Source organism: Podarcis gaigeae, assembly GCF_964106915.1.
Source record: "Podarcis gaigeae genome assembly, chromosome: 13".
In the NCBI taxonomy this organism is placed as follows: domain Eukaryota; kingdom Metazoa; phylum Chordata; class Lepidosauria; order Squamata; family Lacertidae; genus Podarcis; species Podarcis gaigeae.
The window spans coordinates 25,746,772-25,763,892 of record NC_139689.1 but is presented as its reverse complement, the minus strand read 5'-3'; the positions used below and the strand labels follow the sequence as shown (position 1 = coordinate 25,763,892).

At 39.3% G+C, this 17,121-nt stretch overlaps 3 protein-coding genes across 3 annotated transcripts; all 3 read left to right on the top strand.

Moving 5' to 3' along the window:
* Positions 1 to 20: 20 nt before the first annotated feature.
* LOC310830516 (vomeronasal type-2 receptor 26-like) lies at positions 21 to 7,699 on the top strand (the record flags this gene model as incomplete). Its single annotated transcript, XM_083710296.1, has 8 exons — positions 21 to 41; positions 1,134 to 1,288; positions 2,080 to 2,380; positions 2,970 to 3,797; positions 5,064 to 5,276; positions 5,936 to 6,062; positions 6,745 to 6,899; positions 7,694 to 7,699. 8 exons carry the CDS (start codon positions 21 to 23, stop codon positions 7,697 to 7,699), a joined length of 1,806 nt encoding a protein of 601 aa, XP_083566422.1.
* A 2,727-nt stretch (positions 7,700 to 10,426) lies between these two features.
* LOC310829615 (olfactory receptor 6M1-like) lies at positions 10,427 to 11,383 on the top strand (the record flags this gene model as incomplete). Its single annotated transcript, XM_083708321.1, has 1 exon — positions 10,427 to 11,383. The coding sequence occupies one exon, from the start codon at positions 10,427 to 10,429 to the stop codon at positions 11,381 to 11,383; it is 957 nt and encodes a 318-aa protein (XP_083564447.1).
* A 4,010-nt stretch (positions 11,384 to 15,393) lies between these two features.
* Positions 15,394 to 16,341, top strand: LOC310830515 (olfactory receptor 4D1-like; the record flags this gene model as incomplete). The annotated part of the gene is made up of 1 exon (XM_083710295.1): positions 15,394 to 16,341. One exon carries the CDS (start codon positions 15,394 to 15,396, stop codon positions 16,339 to 16,341), a length of 948 nt encoding a protein of 315 aa, XP_083566421.1.
* Positions 16,342 to 17,121: the final 780 nt, after the last annotated feature.

Here is a 17,121-nt window from a genome sequence, read left to right as displayed (position 1 = left end):
AGCAATATGTATTGTTAACAATGGAAGAGTGTTCATCAATGGTACTGTATTTTAAAATATGCATTAAATTGCTAATAAACCAAATAAGAATTTCATTATAAAGCATCTTGCGTACTGCCATAAAATGATCCAGGGCCAGCAATAATGTAGATATAATGAAGTACATGCTAATTTAAGGAAGACTAGGGGGATGGTGTCAGTCTTGTTTTTGGACCTGAAACCACTTATCCACAAAGCTTGTGATCTATCAGTGTTCAGCTTCAATTTATTGGCCCTCAGGAAGCCCATTAGGGCCTTCAGAAACTGTTCTAGCACTTGCAAAGTCTCTTGAATCATATAATATGAAGAGATAGAATTGGGTGTCACCCACACATTAGGAATACTTCATACTAAGTCTCCAGATGATGCCTGGGTTTCATATAGAATAGATAAAAGTAGCATGGGAAATAAAATTGAATGTTTGCTTGACACCACAGCATAAACACAAGAGTCCAAATAAAAGTCTTGCATGCCTATTCATTGGTAGCAGTCCAGCTGGTATGAGTGGAACCCCTCCAAAAGTGTGTGTCCAACCTCCAACCCTTTGGACTACATCTAGCCAATACCTGGCTAGAACTGATGTGGGCTGGAGTCCAGCAGCCTTTGAAGGTTCACTAGTTCTACGCACTTGTAATACACAGATGTTTCAAAGGATATAACTTTTTATAGTAGGGAGCAGGTGTTACCAATATGGCTTTTTTTAATTACATAGACATACAGTTCTCACACCAGGAACTGTTCACGAACTCTATAATTAGTAAAATCACTATCATTTCCTCAACCCCCATTTCATGGAGAGACAGTAACATCATCAACAAAAATTCAGATAAGAAACACTCCGTCCTGTGCTGTGTCATGAGAACTGGGTGTTGATCAATAAAAGAGATGGGGTAGTTAACCATAATTTGTTATATCTGCTTTGCTATTTAACAGAACAATTTAGATTCTGTGGGTAAGTCTTAGAACAATTATAGTTGGGAGTCTTGTGAAGAATGCCAGTTTGCAGCTTTGGGATAGAGAGAGATGGGTTTTCAATCAGGTGGTTACTCATCCTGTTATTTTTGCTGCTGCTGCTCCCTTCTCTTGTGTCCAAGGATACCAAATGGAAGCCTAGTAATACTATTAGTGTCCAAGACAATCTGTATCAACCAGGAGAAGCCATAATTGGTGGGATATTCTCTTTGGTATATCCCCAGTATCCTGAGAGAAACTGGAATGAACCTCCTCGTAGAAGTCATGAAATATATACGTAAGTTCTTTGTAGCTTATTAGCAGGAAGTGTATCTCAACAGAAGTGAATTCTGCTATCTTTAACTCAATGGCTTAAATGCTGGGGGAGGGGGGTGAGATCCAGGCCAGAGTGGTTTCCAGAAGCCCCTGTTTAATGAATATTCATGATTTGTTCATCTTGAGAATCCATACATTCACATTTATTTGTTTGAGGCAAAGAGATGTTATCCTACACTTTTCAGTACATTTTCACATTCACTTCACTTATCACAAAAAGTCTGATCTTTTGGTGAAGTAGATCTGGATTGCAAAAGCTCCAAATTAATTCCAATTGCTCAGGTTTATTTTGCCAGGATGTTATTGAATCTCATCTGATATAGCGACAGTCTGGAAATGTCCTAAATTAGAAAATCTAACATGTCATTTATTTCAATAGAGTTGGGTTAAGCAATGTTTAATTTTAATCAGTTAGATTTTGAAAATTTTCTTTAATGTCTCTTTTTCTGAGATCAGGAGAAAGGTGGGATTTATATTACTTCTGGAGTCTACCAATTCTGACCAATTTCAAACCACTGTTTGATGGGCAGTGGTACATCTTTTTAATTCACAGACATATGATATAAGTTAACCAATGCTGGTTGACTCACAATTTATGTCACAGATCTTCTTGTACTGTCAGAGGCCGCTTTTCTTTTGCCTAGTTCATATTACCCTGAGGCATTTCACCCCCCTTTCTCAATCCAGAAATGAATGTGCAGGAAACATATATTTGATAAAAGTAAGCTTGACTCTCTGTCAATCTCATTGTAGTTCAGTGCTGAGTAATTATCAGCATGCTCTCGGTTTGTTGTTTGCTGTTCATGAGATCAATAAGAACCCAAAGCTTTTGCCCAATATTACTCTGGGTTCCCATATGTATGACAACCTTTATGATGAAAAGATGACATATGATATCATGCTGGACCTACTATTCACACAACAAGAAAATGTGCAAAAGAATGGACCTAATAGGAAATATATGAATGAGGATGTGTTTGCTGTCATTGCTGGTCTCAATGCAAAAAATGCCTACGAGGTGGCAACAGTGTCAAGTGTCTTCAAGATTCCACAGGTATGTGTGTATTTTTCTTTGGGTGGCACCCATTTCTTCTTGGTTATCTACTGAGCTAATTGAATTCACCTCTGTAATCTCAGAACATGGAAATTTAATATAAAGAATTATTAAACATAGAATAAGAGTCTCATGCTCTATTGACTGAGCTATCACAACATGTAATTAAAATAAATTAAGGCTATACACTTCGTCTTGGTTTGGGAGGAGAAAGTTGAAATTACCCACCCACCCTCGATCATGAAATGCAAACCCATGTCTTTATAAAAGCAAGTCTTATTGAATTCAAGGGGCCTAACTCCCCAGTAAGTATGTGTGGGATTCCACACTTAATCCATTCATTTTGTTTAAAGCATTGAAACTTTTTAATATTTTTTTTGCAGAAATTTAAGTTTCCACCACTTCATGATTATGCTGGCTGGGAAGTATTATGCCAAAATTACTTGCTAACATTAGTTATGCAGTGGGAGGAAATTATGCATTTCATATATTGAAAGTTAATAGTATAATTAGATTCTAGGAGCTCCCAACAACAGCTCAGACATGTGCTATTTCTTTGCTCTCATCAGCACTGTTTTTTCTCCATCAGTTTAACTATGGTGCGTATGAGTCTACACTTAGAGGTACAACAAATTTCCCATTTTTGTATCGAATGTCACCAAGAGAAACTCTTCAACCCATTGGAATTACTCAGCTACTTTTGCATTTCAGATGGACATGGGTTGGGCTCATTGTTTCAAATGATGATGATGGAGAAAGCTTTGGTCAGATCCTGACATCTCTGCTTCTGCAGTATGGCATTTGTGTTGCCCACCAGTATAAAGTAGGAGAATCAAAATATGTGTGGCATGAAACTTATCGCAACTATATGTCAAAGTTATATACAGAACTTTTCTTAAGTGAGATAAATGTGGTAATAGTCAGTGGAGACTATAATTCAATGAGTGGATTACAAAACCTCATGGGACAAAATTGGGAGATCAATCCTGGGAAAGTTTGGATCATAACTGCTCGGTGGGATTTCAAACAGCATATTGGTTTATTTGTAACACCTCCAGAAACGTACAGTGGTGCTTTTTCTTTTTCAGTCCACAAAAAGCCTGTGCCAGGTTACCATGAGTTTCTTGGGAGCTTTATGTCTGATAAGCCAGTGATTCGCTTTTTCATGGATTTCTGGTCAACTGCTTTCGTTTGTTATTTTTATGAAGACAGCTTTTCACGTTGTTCACAAAGTAATATGTGCACAGGCAAAGAGAAACTGGAATATCTGTCTGAGTATACATTTGATATGGATATGACTGGTGAGACCTATGGTATCTACAATGCTGCCTATGCTGTAGCCCATGCTTTACATGCCATCTATGAGTCAAGACCAAGAAGAGACAGAATTGAACAGCTGAATATTCCATCATGGCAGGTAAATACATTGCCATAATAAAGTCTATGAGCTTGACATGATGTCTAATGAGGAAAACTATTTACTTAGAGAATCAAATACAAATAAACAAATATGTCAATGTTTTGTATGCTGGTGAGTTTATAAGAGAATTAGGGAAGTCTGCTATGCTGTATTCATGTGCAGAGTAGACTTTGAAGAAAAAGAAGAAGAGGAGGAGGAGGAGTTTGGATTTGGTATCCTGCTTTATCACTACCCTATAAAGGTAAAGGTAAAGGGACCCCTGACCATTAGGTCCAGTCGTTACCGACTCTGAGGTTGCGGCACTCATCTCGCTTTATTGGCCGAGGGAACCGGCCTAAAGCTTCCGGGTCATGTGGCCAGCATGACTAAGCTGCTTCTGGCGAATCAGAGCAGGAAACACCTTTTACCTTCCCACCGGAGTGGTACCTATTTATCTACTTGCACTTTGACGTGCTTTCAAACTGCTAGGTTGGCAGGAGCAGGGACCAAGCAATGGGAGCTCACCCTGTCACGGGGATTCGAACCGCTGACCTTCTGATTGGCAAGTCCTAAGCTCTGTGGTTTAACCCATAGCACTACCTGCATCCCTATCACTATCCTAAGGAGTCTCAAAGCGGCTATCAATCTCCTTTCCTTTCCTCCCCCACAATAAACACTCTTTGAGGTGAGTGAGGCTGAGAGACTTCAGAGAAGTGTGACTAGCCCAAGGTCACCCAGCAGCTGCATGTGGAGGAGCAGGGAACCGAACCCGGTTCACCAGATTATGAGTCTACTGCTCTTAGCCACTACACCACACTGGCTCTCTTAAGATGCTGTTTCCTGAAAAGGGAACAGAACTATTATGGCATAAAGGAATGAATATTTATTCCTACTATGCATTGGATTTGGCTGATCCCTGCGCCAAATTGTGTCTATTTGGAGGCACTGGTTGAGTTGGTTTGTGACAGCCATGGTATACCTTACCATACATAACATACCTTACCACTAGCTGAATCTTCCCAAGACAAGGTAGGAGCCCTGACTTTCCTTCCTGCCTGATACCACTTCCTTGAAGCAGCACCCTGCAGGATTGATGCCTTTGTGCAACAGCTGTTGAGCTAAGTCATAAATCCTGCAGGGTTCTGGTTGCTTTTTCAATATGTTCTATCTGTCTATGCAGATATAAGTCCTGTTGAGTTCAATGAGACTTGCTCCCAAGACAGAATTGCAAAATAAATAATGGACAATTTCAGAATTTGTTTCTTCTATTTTCTTCCAATTCAGCTGAATTCCATACTGAAAAACATCCATTTTAACAATGGTGCAGGGCATGAAGTATTGATTGAATATGGAGAAGTTTCGGCTGGCTATGATATCATCAACTGGATCATTTACCCCAATTTCTCTGTCATTAAACCCAAGTTTGCAAGCATTTCCCCAAACCATGAGTTCACCCTCACTGGGATAGACGTTGTGTGGAACGACAGACTTAAACAGGTAGGAAAATACTTAGCAGCTTATAGTCACAACTGAATAAAAATATGTTACTGTCCAGATGCTGCAGTACTGTTGCCCATGGATCTTAGAGGTAAGATTAATGTTCTTGGAAGTAGGGACAGAGCAGAAACCCACAGAACTTGGATTTCAAAGTGGACTCAGTTGATTCAATCTGGGTGGATCATGAACCAAAACAGATCATGAATCCTATAAATCTGCAGTCCCACGAGTCCCTTTATGAGCTAGTCCACGAGCTTCTTCGCTTGCCTTGTACTTTTATTATGATTATGATTATTTGTTTCTACCTGCTTGCTCATAGGAGCCATGAGTGAGCTGGGCTTCTTTCTTCTGTGTGCTTTAAATAGAGCAATGGGACTTGATGATGTCCTGTTGCTCTCAGAGTCAAGCGCAGTGTGGAAACATGACTGTGTACACAAACACTCTATTGTAGTTGAGACTGCAAGAAACCCCAAGATTTGTCCATCCTCCTGAAATTACTCTTCAATCATCATATAAATCCCTGAGCCATTGGTGGTTGTTTGTCCATCCCCACTGATATTTCCACTGAAAATGTTCTTGGGTTATCAGGTAGAATAGAAATATAGCTGTATTTGTATGAAAATTTGGATGTGACATAATATCCGTTTTCTAATCATTAGTTACCACCAAGTTCTAGGTGTGTTGAGAGCTGTCACCATGGACAGCAAAGGATGGTTCAAGAAGGCAAACCAAGTTGTTGTTATGGCTGTAATCCATGCCCAGAAGACATGTTTTCTAATGAGACAGGTAGGTGATAGACAGACTGATAGGAGATACAATAGCCAACTTCAAATATCTAAAGGGCTGTAACATGGAAGCAGCAGCAAGGTTGTTTTCTCCTTTCCCAGAGGGAAGTACCCAAACCAATGTCTTTGAGTTACATGAAAAGAGATTCCAGCTAAACAAGCTGTCTGACAGTGGAATGAACTCTCTTGGGATGTGGTGGACTCTCGTTCCTTGGAGGTTTTTATGCAGAGATTGGTTGGTCATCTGTCATGGATGCTTGAGTTGAGATTCCTGCATTGCAGGGGGTTGGACTAGATGATCCTCATGGTTCTTTCTGTCTCTACAATACTATAAATTGAATTCTATAATTACATGAGCTGAGTGCAATTAAATATGTACACAAAAGGGAAATATCTTCAAAGAAATTGACCGCACATATTTAGGTACACTTATGCCCACTAGTGACTAAAAGTTCTATCCTATCCATGGATATTCAGAGTTCTATCCTATCCATGGATATGTTTTGGGGACTTACCACTAGGCAAAGTTTGTATAATGTTGGTTGGGAGCATCTGCTTTCAGTTAGATGTGAAACAGGGAGTCATTATTATCTAGCATTAAATTGACACACCTTCAGCTTTATGCAAACTAATAGAGGCATGGCAATGAAAACACTTACTGATACTTTCTTGATCCCTTTCAGATGCAGTTCATTGTCTCAAATGCCCAGAAGATCAATATCCAAATGGGAACAAAAACAAATGTATTCAAAAGGTTCTGAGCTTCCTTGCCTATCACGAGCCCTTGGGCATTGTCTTGGTTGTCCTTGCTATCTTTTTTGCTGCATTAACAGTTTTGGTAATGCACATTTTCCTAAAAAGCTGGACTACCCCTATTGTCAAAGCCAACAACCGGAACCTCACCTGTGTTCTGCTTGCCTCCATCTTGCTTTGCTACCTTTCTTCCCTTCTCTTCATTGGCAAGCCTGGGAAGCTGGGCTGCTTGCTCCGGCAAACAGCATTTGGCATCATTTTCTCTGTTGTAGTTTCTTGTGTGTTGGCAAAAACCATCATGGTGGTCCTGGCCTTCCTGGCCACAAAGCCAGGCAACAGCATGAGGAAATGGCTAGGGCAGAAAGTAGCCACCTCCATTGTTTTTTTCTGCTCACTCATTCAAGTGGGTATTTGCATTGTGTGGCTGTTAACTTCTCCTCCCTTCCCCAAAGCTGACATGCACTCACAGGCTGGACATATTATATTGGAATGTAATGAAGGTTCCATCACCATGTTCTACTGTGTCTTGGGCTACTTGGGCTTTCTGGCCATGATCAGCTTCACAGTAGCCTTCCTGGCCAGGAAACTGCCAGATACATTCAATGAAGCCAAGTTCATCACTTTCAGCATGCTGGTGTTTTGCAGTGTTTGGATCTCCTTCATTCCGGGTTATCTGAGCACCAAGGGGAAATACATAGTGGCTGTGGAAGTTTTTGCCATCTTGGCCTCCAACACTGGCCTCTTCCTTTGCATATTTCTTCCAAAATGCTACATCATTGTTGTAAGATCTGATCTGAACACAAGAAAGGTCCTAATTGAAAAAAAGAGTTATTAATCCTAAGTGTAACCTCTTATTAGTTGACTTTCTGTTCATTGCAGGACTGATATCATATCACACAAAAAATCAGAGATTGGCTACTGTTTGAGACAAAAGTCAAATTTCAATGTTGTCAGAGTCAAACCTTATTTCCATTGGGCAGATTGCCATCATTTTCATTGGGATGATCATAATATATTTTCAAACATCTCCTTGGAATAGAGCAGAAAATGGCAACCACACTGGCTTGGTTTACAAAAATTTGCTTGCTCCCTTGAAGTGCAATAGAAGGGTAGTGATTTGAAACTCTCATTCCAGCCAACCTATCAACCCCTTCTAATATTCAGGTCTGAACTTTCAGTTTCAAAAATTCAGTCCCCTACTGGTATATTTATCTGTTCACATTATAGTTAATGAAACCCATGTGATGTATTTGCAAATTTATATTGCACTTTGTGTGAGGTTGCTCATGGGCTTGTTCTGGAAGCTCCAGCTGGTGCTTAATGCAGCAGCTAGACTGCTGATTGGGGCAGACACTGGGGGAAAACCACTTCTTAATGCTCAAGCAGAGCAAACAGCATTTTGGAGTTTCTCCAGATTGAGGGTTGCTCCAGTTTAGAGCTAAATAATGGGTTTTTTGTGGACCAAGGGGGAAACTACTCAGACCCATAATTCTACGCACAGGTCGAGTGGAAGAGCCCTTAATCTTGATTCAATCCATAATAATTATACATTTTGTACTTTAAAAAAAGAATATGAAATTCTTAATCTCTGGATAGCAGTTTTTTAATTGCTTCCCAGAGGTTCATTGCATGATTTTAGAAGATGCAATAATTAATACTTTGGATTTGTCAGTGATAATATAAGGAAACGTGCTATCCTTTCATCCTCTTTGCAGACTCAGAGTATCTTGAAATATGGGCCAATATTGTCTTTCTATGGATGAAGTTGAATAGAAACAAGCAGGCATTGTGGTATACATTTTTATCATCATCATTAGCATTAATTTGGCTTGAATCATTAAATAGTAGTATAACTTTTGAAATAATTAACACACTGAATATCCACAATACACACACACACAATTAAAGAAAACTTGATGAGAAATACAGAGAAGTTTCCAAATTATTGGGTATAGGGAGCATTTGGTTCCATTAATCTGATATTCTCCTTCTGTTAGAACTTCTGCAGGGACATATTTGGAATATCCAAAAATAAGGCTCTCACTGTTTGTCCCTCCACTTTTTTCCCTGCTGGGATTTGTAAAGGTAAGCATCATAAATCCTGCTATTGGAATATGATCTCTTTCTGTATCATCCGATGACTTTTAGAGATTTATGCGGAGTTATTAGAGGTAGGCTGATAATTGCTATGTTAGAAAAGAGGAGCCTGAGATTGGATACACAAGTTCTGCCCAAATGTAGTATCATAGACCAATTTTGGTTTCCCTCACTTTCTCAGTTCTCCACGTTTCCGCATCAGTTTCTATTTAAAAAGATCTCATGAAATTTTATCACCACTTTAGTGTCCATTTCTCCTAATATAAATAATTTTATGTGAAACTTTGCTCAATATACTTCTTTTATAATGTATTTAATGCTATTTTCACTAATATATGCATTTTCATGCACTATTTACCTTAGTAAATGCTTCTTTTTTTTGCTAACGGCACATGACTGATTAACTGCACTGTGAAATTCAAAAACATGTGAATTATGAAGGATGGCTGTGTTTCAGTTTTCATATAGTTTTGGAAAATGTGAATTAGGTACATTTGCTTTGAACGTGAACTGAATTATTCCCCACTACCACCACTGCCACTTTAAGCATGAGGTTGGGGCAACATAGCTTTTGTATACATGTTTAGGTCTGAGTTGTAAAACATTTAGTACATAAATATTATTTCTTTGGCAAGTGGAGTTTTAGACTCCACTGGTCCTGGCTGTATTGCTCCATTCAATAACTCATCAGGAATTAAGCAGAATGCTGTAGGGAGAGGGAAGAGAAAATAATATTAATATGGTGTTTCACAACTGAAGTAACATTCCTGATAATTTAATGAGGACCTCATAATAGCACTACATCCAGAATCTAAAATTACCCCCTGGGTTTTCTCATACCCTTTAACTAACACATGTATCTCTTTGATGGCCCAAATCATCAATTTGAAACATAAGAAAACTTTCTGTTCTTGAGTTAGAAATGCATTATAAATAAGACATGATTTTTTTAAAAAAATGTTTCCTTAATTTTGTAATTTCCAAGAAATCCACCTGCTACAGATCCAATATACAAGATCATCCATCAACAGTTAAGAATTGGTTTCAAAAATATATCAGCTGACCCCCTCATAAGGACATGAGAAGGACATTGGTTCAAAAAATTTGGTTGTTTCATCAAATTTGGCATTGAGTTCCTGCTTCGACATTCAATAATGACAACTTCATTTCTCTTCTGAGATACAAAGAAGCTGACTGAGAAAACACCCAGAAATCAAATGGGGAAGGGATGTTGAAGAGAGGGTAGGGGCTGATTCTTGGTGGGAGATTTTCCATTATCCTCAATGGGAGCAAAACAGAGCTTCATATTTCATATAAGATTTTGCTCCAAATAACAAATCAAAGCAGAACACAGAATCAGAACAACTGTTTTGGATGCAGCACCAATCAGGCTGCTTCCAAATGCTATAAATATGGATTAAGAGTGAATCTTGTGGTTGCTGCCCATGCCTAGTGAACAACTCTGCTTCTTTCTTTTCCTTTCTTTTCCTAATATATTGTTTCCTATAGAATAGAATGCATGTAAATATGGAGAAATATAATAAGACTATTGTGACTGAGTTCATCCTTTTGGGATTTGAGACAATCCACTCTGTTGAGATTCTGATCTTCATTACCTTCCTGATTATATATGCATTGACCATTACCGGTAATGTTACATTAATTGCACTAGTCCTGGCCAATCACCAGCTTCAATTGCCTATGTATATTTTCTTGATTAACCTTTCATTCCTGGAACTCATAATCACATCAGCTGTCATGCCTAAAATGCTAATAAATTTTATCACGGGGAAGAAGACCATCTCCTTTGTAGGCTGCCTTACTCAGTCATTCTTCTATTTCCTCATGGGCTCAACTGAATTCCTCATTCTGGCTGTAATGTCATTTGATCGCTACGTTGCAATATGCTACCCATTGCGCTATGCATCCATCATGAATAGAAATGCCTGTTTCCAGCTCCTTTTGGGATCATGGATTGGTGGCTTTCTGATTATTCTAGTTCCCAGCATTGTAACAGCTGGCCTTCCATTCTGTGGCCCAAATATAGTCAACCACTTCTTCTGTGACAGTGCCCCCTTGCTCAAGCTTGTCTGTGCTGACACATCATTGGCTGAAAAGGTTGATTTTGGGACATCTTGCATATTGCTTCTGGGTTCACTTCTTATAACAGTTGTGTCCTATATTTATATTATTGTTGCTGTATTGAAGATACCATCAACACAAGGTCGACAGAAGGCTTTCTCAACCTGTGTTTCTCATATCACTGTGGTATCATTGTATTATGGGAGCTCAATTGTCATTTATGTCCGTCCGACCAAAGGGAACGTTCTGGATTTCAACAAAATAGGCACAGTACTGAACACAATAGTGACACCCATGCTAAACCCTTTCATATATTGTCTCAGGAATGAGAAGGTGAAGGATTGCCTGAAACTTTCATTCAGTAAAATCATAATGTTTCTTAAGAAATGAATGTTACAGGATATTCCATCAATTGGAGTTTTAGGATTCTTTTATTTAAATGGGAGAGAGTCAGTATAAGACAGCTTGTAGTATGTTGGACATAGGCCATGAAGACCAGATTCAAATCTCCACCTAGACAGAGAACTAACTTGGGTTCCTTAATTTCTGTTACTCTTGCCTACTTCTGAAGGTTGTTGCAAAGATAAAATGTAGTTATTACCATATTTGTGTGCCTTCCCATTCTGTGTGTAACCTGGAAGAAGTGAAAGTGAATATTTTTGTTCAAAAAAGGAATAAATAAATAGGTGCTTTTACTCCTCTGCTTCAATGGTATTAAAGTGGCTAAATTTGACTGACTCATGTCTTTTGTGATTTAAAGGGGAGGGTTGGGGGGCATATTTTAATCTAAGTCTTTTTTATTTACTAGAGTTATACACCAGCTCTTCATTTTGGTGCTAATTATAAGTGTTTTAAATAAAAATAAAAGCCTTAAAGTATCGTGATCTTTTGCAACCTCAAGGCCAAATCAAGAGGGTGAACTTGGACCTCCTTATTTAAACCCATAACAAAGCTCCTGCAGAGGGAAACAACAGACATAACTTCCTCTCAGTTGAGCAAACAAAATTGTATTTTGCACAGTTTTGTGGGTATAGTCTTATTTTCCCAACTCAGTATCCTTGTATATGTTGATGGGCTCCAACTCTCTGTCCATTGGACATGCTGGCTAGAGCTTACTGGAGTGGGTAACCAACAAGAAGGGTGTCAGTGGTAATGAAGGAAAGATGTAATGATTTGTGGACTGAGCCAATAAATTAAATCGTGGCACTGATATATTCTGTATAGGTGTGGAGCTGCCAAAGAAGTATCCCTAATTTTAGAAGAGCATTATATTCTGTCAAAACTCATTGAGGTGCAAGTGTGTGGCTCTGCACATTCTCACAGGAAGTTCATATCACCACACCTGAGAATTATCATAAAATACAATGGGAGAGGGGACCTTTAAAAATATATGCACTTGTTAATGAAATCCCTTGAGGTCCAAGGCAAAAATCCTGAAAGCAATAACTTGGGTATTTGGGGAAGCTCAGTGCTGCTCTCTAAAAAGGTAAGAGAATAAGAAGACCACAATGTGCTCATTGAATGTTTCTCTACCCCCATAATGCCATTTGAAAACAGCTATTTGTTATCTCTCTATACACTGAAGGCAGCCTCTGATAACTCCATTGTGTCAGGAAGGATTGTAGATTACTTTGCAAAACTGTGATGGATGAACACTGGAACAAATGAATAGAGAATGAGTGTATTGCATCATTGATCTAGGAAATGGGGACCTAGATAGGACGCTGGAAGCTCTCAGTTGTGTGCCTTGTTCACTTTCAAAGCTGCCTTTGAGAAGAATATTGTTGTTAGGTGGTTCTTTTTATGGGGGGGTGGAGTGGATAGGCTGTATGGCTGAGTCTCTTCTAATTCCTGGATCCAACCAGGATCCCACTGCTGAAACAGCCAGACATGATTCTTGGTAATCGTGCCTGAGTATGGGTTGTTAAGGTAACAAAGGAAGTGGCTCTCACCAGAAGGCACCCTCCCTCGACTATCTGGTAGTTACAAAGACAAAAACCAGAGTTAAGGTGCGAGAGAGCTAGAAGCTAGAAGCAGGAGGCTGCAGGCTAGGCAGCTCAGGGACAGAGCCATGCCTGATTTCTGCTGGAATCCAAGGCTGTGGCTATGGGAGAAGCAATACCATACTGGGGTGTTAATGCTACATCATAGCCTCAGGTTGCATATATATGTAAAAACAACCATATATCATAAAGACACCACAGTCCCCACTGTCCCTCATTCCAGTGAAGCCAAAACCTAGGTAAGCACCCAGAACCCCTGAATCTTGCACTACTCAGAGATTGGTGGTGCATACAACAATATAGCAGAATTCAAAATTTTCTGCAAACAAATGTTTATCAGTTCAACTCTCTTCTCCTGCATTGGAAACTTAGAGAGTTTTCAGCTTGGCCTTGTTTACGAAATGCTGCTTCACTATACAGTTGAATGAAAATTGCATTCCAAAATGTAACTCTCAGCTAATGATTTCTATCCATAAGATTTTTGTCTTCAAAAGTTTGCTTTCTCTTCCTGCTTTTCACACATTTGTCAAGAAAATGCACACTGGAAACTGAAGTAAAAAGGTTTTATATTGGTATGGTCTCTAAAGCTGCTAAAGAAATATGGTGAACCGAAGCAAACAATCTGAAGTCATAACAAGAGAGATAATTTCTTGGAACCATGATAGAGGTGGATTTTAAACTCACCCACTGTGAAGCCGCTTCTAAATCTTATGTGAAGTAGCTGAAACAGGTAAGACAACAGAACATCTCCTTTTTGCTAATTAGAAAATCATCTGAACCTCATTTTGTCAATTGGAAATTGTAATCTATGGCAAGGATGGGGAACCTGTGCTTTCCAGAACAGCTGTTGTTGGTCTGTAGCTGTACCATCCCTGACAAATAGTGAGGCAAGCTGAAGTTGATGAGAACTGGACTCCATCAATATCTAGAGGGCCACAGGACCTCTAATCCTGAGCTTGAGATACAAGCTAGGGGTGATTCTGTATTTCTCATGTTTTGAATCCCAGAGAAAACTGAATCACCTCTCACAGTTTGCATTAAGATGAGCAAACCAAATTTTGTCATGCACTGCTCTCTGTGTATTAGCCCAACTTGGTGTTCTCTAGATGTTGATGGACTCTTAACTCTCTAACCATCGGACATGCTGGGCTGATGGAAGTGGGAATCCAACACTGGTAGAACACCAGGTTGTGAAAGTCTGGAGTAAGGATTTGTGGACTGGACCGCTAAATTAAATGATGGCATAAGAATAGAGCTAGTATTAGGTTTCTCAGGTTTCTTCCAAATATGTATCTCTGTAGTTTCCATCATCAAGTGTGTCAATGCAGGATCTTCTCCTTTCCTGGAACATAGTACTGCTTCTCTAAATGTTCTGTGGCCCCTGCTCCTTCAAGTAGCCTAAGTAATAGTATCACAACAACTTGCCTAATATAGTCTATCAATATTGAGGAACTACTTACACACACAAAGGTGGATTCTGGAAAGGGCTAGAACTACCTTTAGGTAGAAAGAGATAGCTATCTTATGTGGCATATGCTGAGGGGCAGGGAGTGCTAGTGAGTGGTTGAAGTAAATTCAAACCCGCCCTGTGCTTTCTAAACTAGTGTACTGTCCTGAGGTGTGGTGATGACCACAGCCCCATAACCGGATATGAAATTAGATTCAATGTTTGGCTTGTGATACTGGAATGTTGATCATCTTGTCCTTCACCACAAGCAAAAAAAAAAAAAATATTGGGCTGGCCTAGATTTTGGGCAATTACTGGTGCTCTTGAAAATGGCATTCTTCAACATTTTAAGAGCCAAGATCCAACTTTATTTCATGTATTTGGGGATCTGCATCCTTTTTGTTATATATTAATATGGTTGTAGTGCTGCTGCTGATGCAACCTACCTTAGGTCCAGCTGCAACCCAGTATAGTGGAACCTTGGTTCCCAAACAGCTTAGTTGCCGAACAAATCGGCTCCTGAACACCGCAAACCCGGAAGTAAGTGTTCCAGTTTGTGAATGTTTTTCAGAAGCTGAACATCCGACGCGGCTTTTGCTTGAGTGCAGGAAGCTCCAGCAGCCAAGTGGAACCCATGCCTTAGTTTCTGAATGGTTTCAGGAGACGAACAGACTCCTGGAACGGATTAAGCTTGAGAACCAAGGTACCACTGTAGTGGGTCCAGGCCCACTTCATAGATGCCAGTGCTTTAAATAATACTGGAAGGCCTCCCCCCCCCCCCCCCACACTGCTGTAACTAACACTGAATTTCCCATTCACAATGAATATTTGATAGAAATAAATCATGGACATAAAGAAACTATCTTTTTCCAAATATTTTTGTTATTATTGAAAAAGTGAATGCTCTCACTATGATAACTTCCTTTGCAGCTATATTGTAAGGACACCAAATGGCTCTGAAGAAGTATAATACAACAGTGACAGAATTCATTCTCTTGGGTTTCTCTCAGAGTGCAAAGGTTCAGTCCATTCTCTTCTTTATCTTTCTCACCATGTACATCATAACCTGGCTTGGGAACCTCACCATTTTAATTACAGTGATTTACACACCCCACCTCCACACACCTATGTACTTTTTTTTATGCAACCTGGCTGTGATAGACATCAGTGATTGCACAGTAACTGCACTCAAAATGATGTGGGACCTCATCTCTCATACAAATTCCATCTCCTTCAACTGGTGCATCGCCCAAATGTTCTTCTTTCATTGCACTGGAGGTGCTGTGGTATTCTTCCTAGTTGTTATGGCTGTTGACAGGTACATAGCTATCTATAAACCACTGCGATATTTACTTATTATGAACCAAGGAGCTTGCATAGGCTTGGTTATTGGAACATGGTTGGGTGGCTTTGCTCACTCTATTGTCCAGGTAGCACTGGTACTTCAGTTACCATTCTGTGGGCCCAACATTTTGGACAACTTTTACTGTGATGTTCCGCAAGTAATCAAACTGGCTTGCACAGACACATACATTACAGAGATACTGATGGTTTGTAACAGTGGACTGCTTCTCACACTGATCTTTTTTCTCTTACTTGTATCATATACTATGATTTTGGTGAAGATTAGAATGCATGTCACAGAAGGGAAGCACAAAGCCCTTTCTACATGTTCTGCACAGGTCATAGTAATGAGCTTACATTTTGTTCCAGCAATGTTCATTTATGACCGCCCTTTCCGGGTATCTCCAGTGGACAAAATAACCTCGGTCTTGTACACTGCAATCACTCCAGTGCTAAATCCAATAATCTTCACTCTGAGGAACACAGAAATGAAAAACAGCATTAGAAAATTGGTTGGGAATAATATGTTATTCAAAACAACTGGATCAAAATGACATCTTTCTCACAGAGACTGCTGTTCTCAGAACCCTAACCCACAAAAGTCAAATAACCCATTGTGGCCCCAAAAGATACACTTTTTTTGAACATAGGCCCAAAAAGTGCTTTTTGGAGGGAGGGGGAGATTGCAGTGCCCAAAATAGTCTTGGTTTTACAGGGACTGTTGAAGATGTTATAGTATTATAGTTATATGGTGTTATAGTGTTATAGTGATCCAGTTTGAAAATTCACTGAGAATGAGTACTCTTAGATTTGCCACTCAATTTTACCTGAAGTAAACATCCATTATGGCTATATATTTTCCATCTCAGAGGAAATATCTGAATAATTTCAAGACAAGTTGTTTTTGGCAAGAACCCACACTTTGTCACAGTGGGTGACTTTTTGACAGAGGTGCAGAAAGGAAGGTAGTCTTTGGGGATACACTATCTACATGTGAGATTAAAATTACATGTTATTCTTGTACACATTTCAACAGCATCTTATATACATTCTTTGCCCTCCCTCAAATCTGTGTCTAAGTCCAATTTTGGACGTTGGTATCTGCATATTATTATTTTTTGCTTTTTTAAAGTATATTCTTTATAACAACATATACAGCTTTGTAATTTAAAAAAATGGTTTGAAGTAACACTGTGTCACAACTTTTGATTTTTGGCATGGGAGAAGTATGGGCCATAATCCATAGCCAAATAAAGGAACCCTGATAAGGGGTCTTGGGTGGAGTCATGTACAGTCTCAGATTCAACTCAGGGCGGCTGAGAATGGTTGCCTCA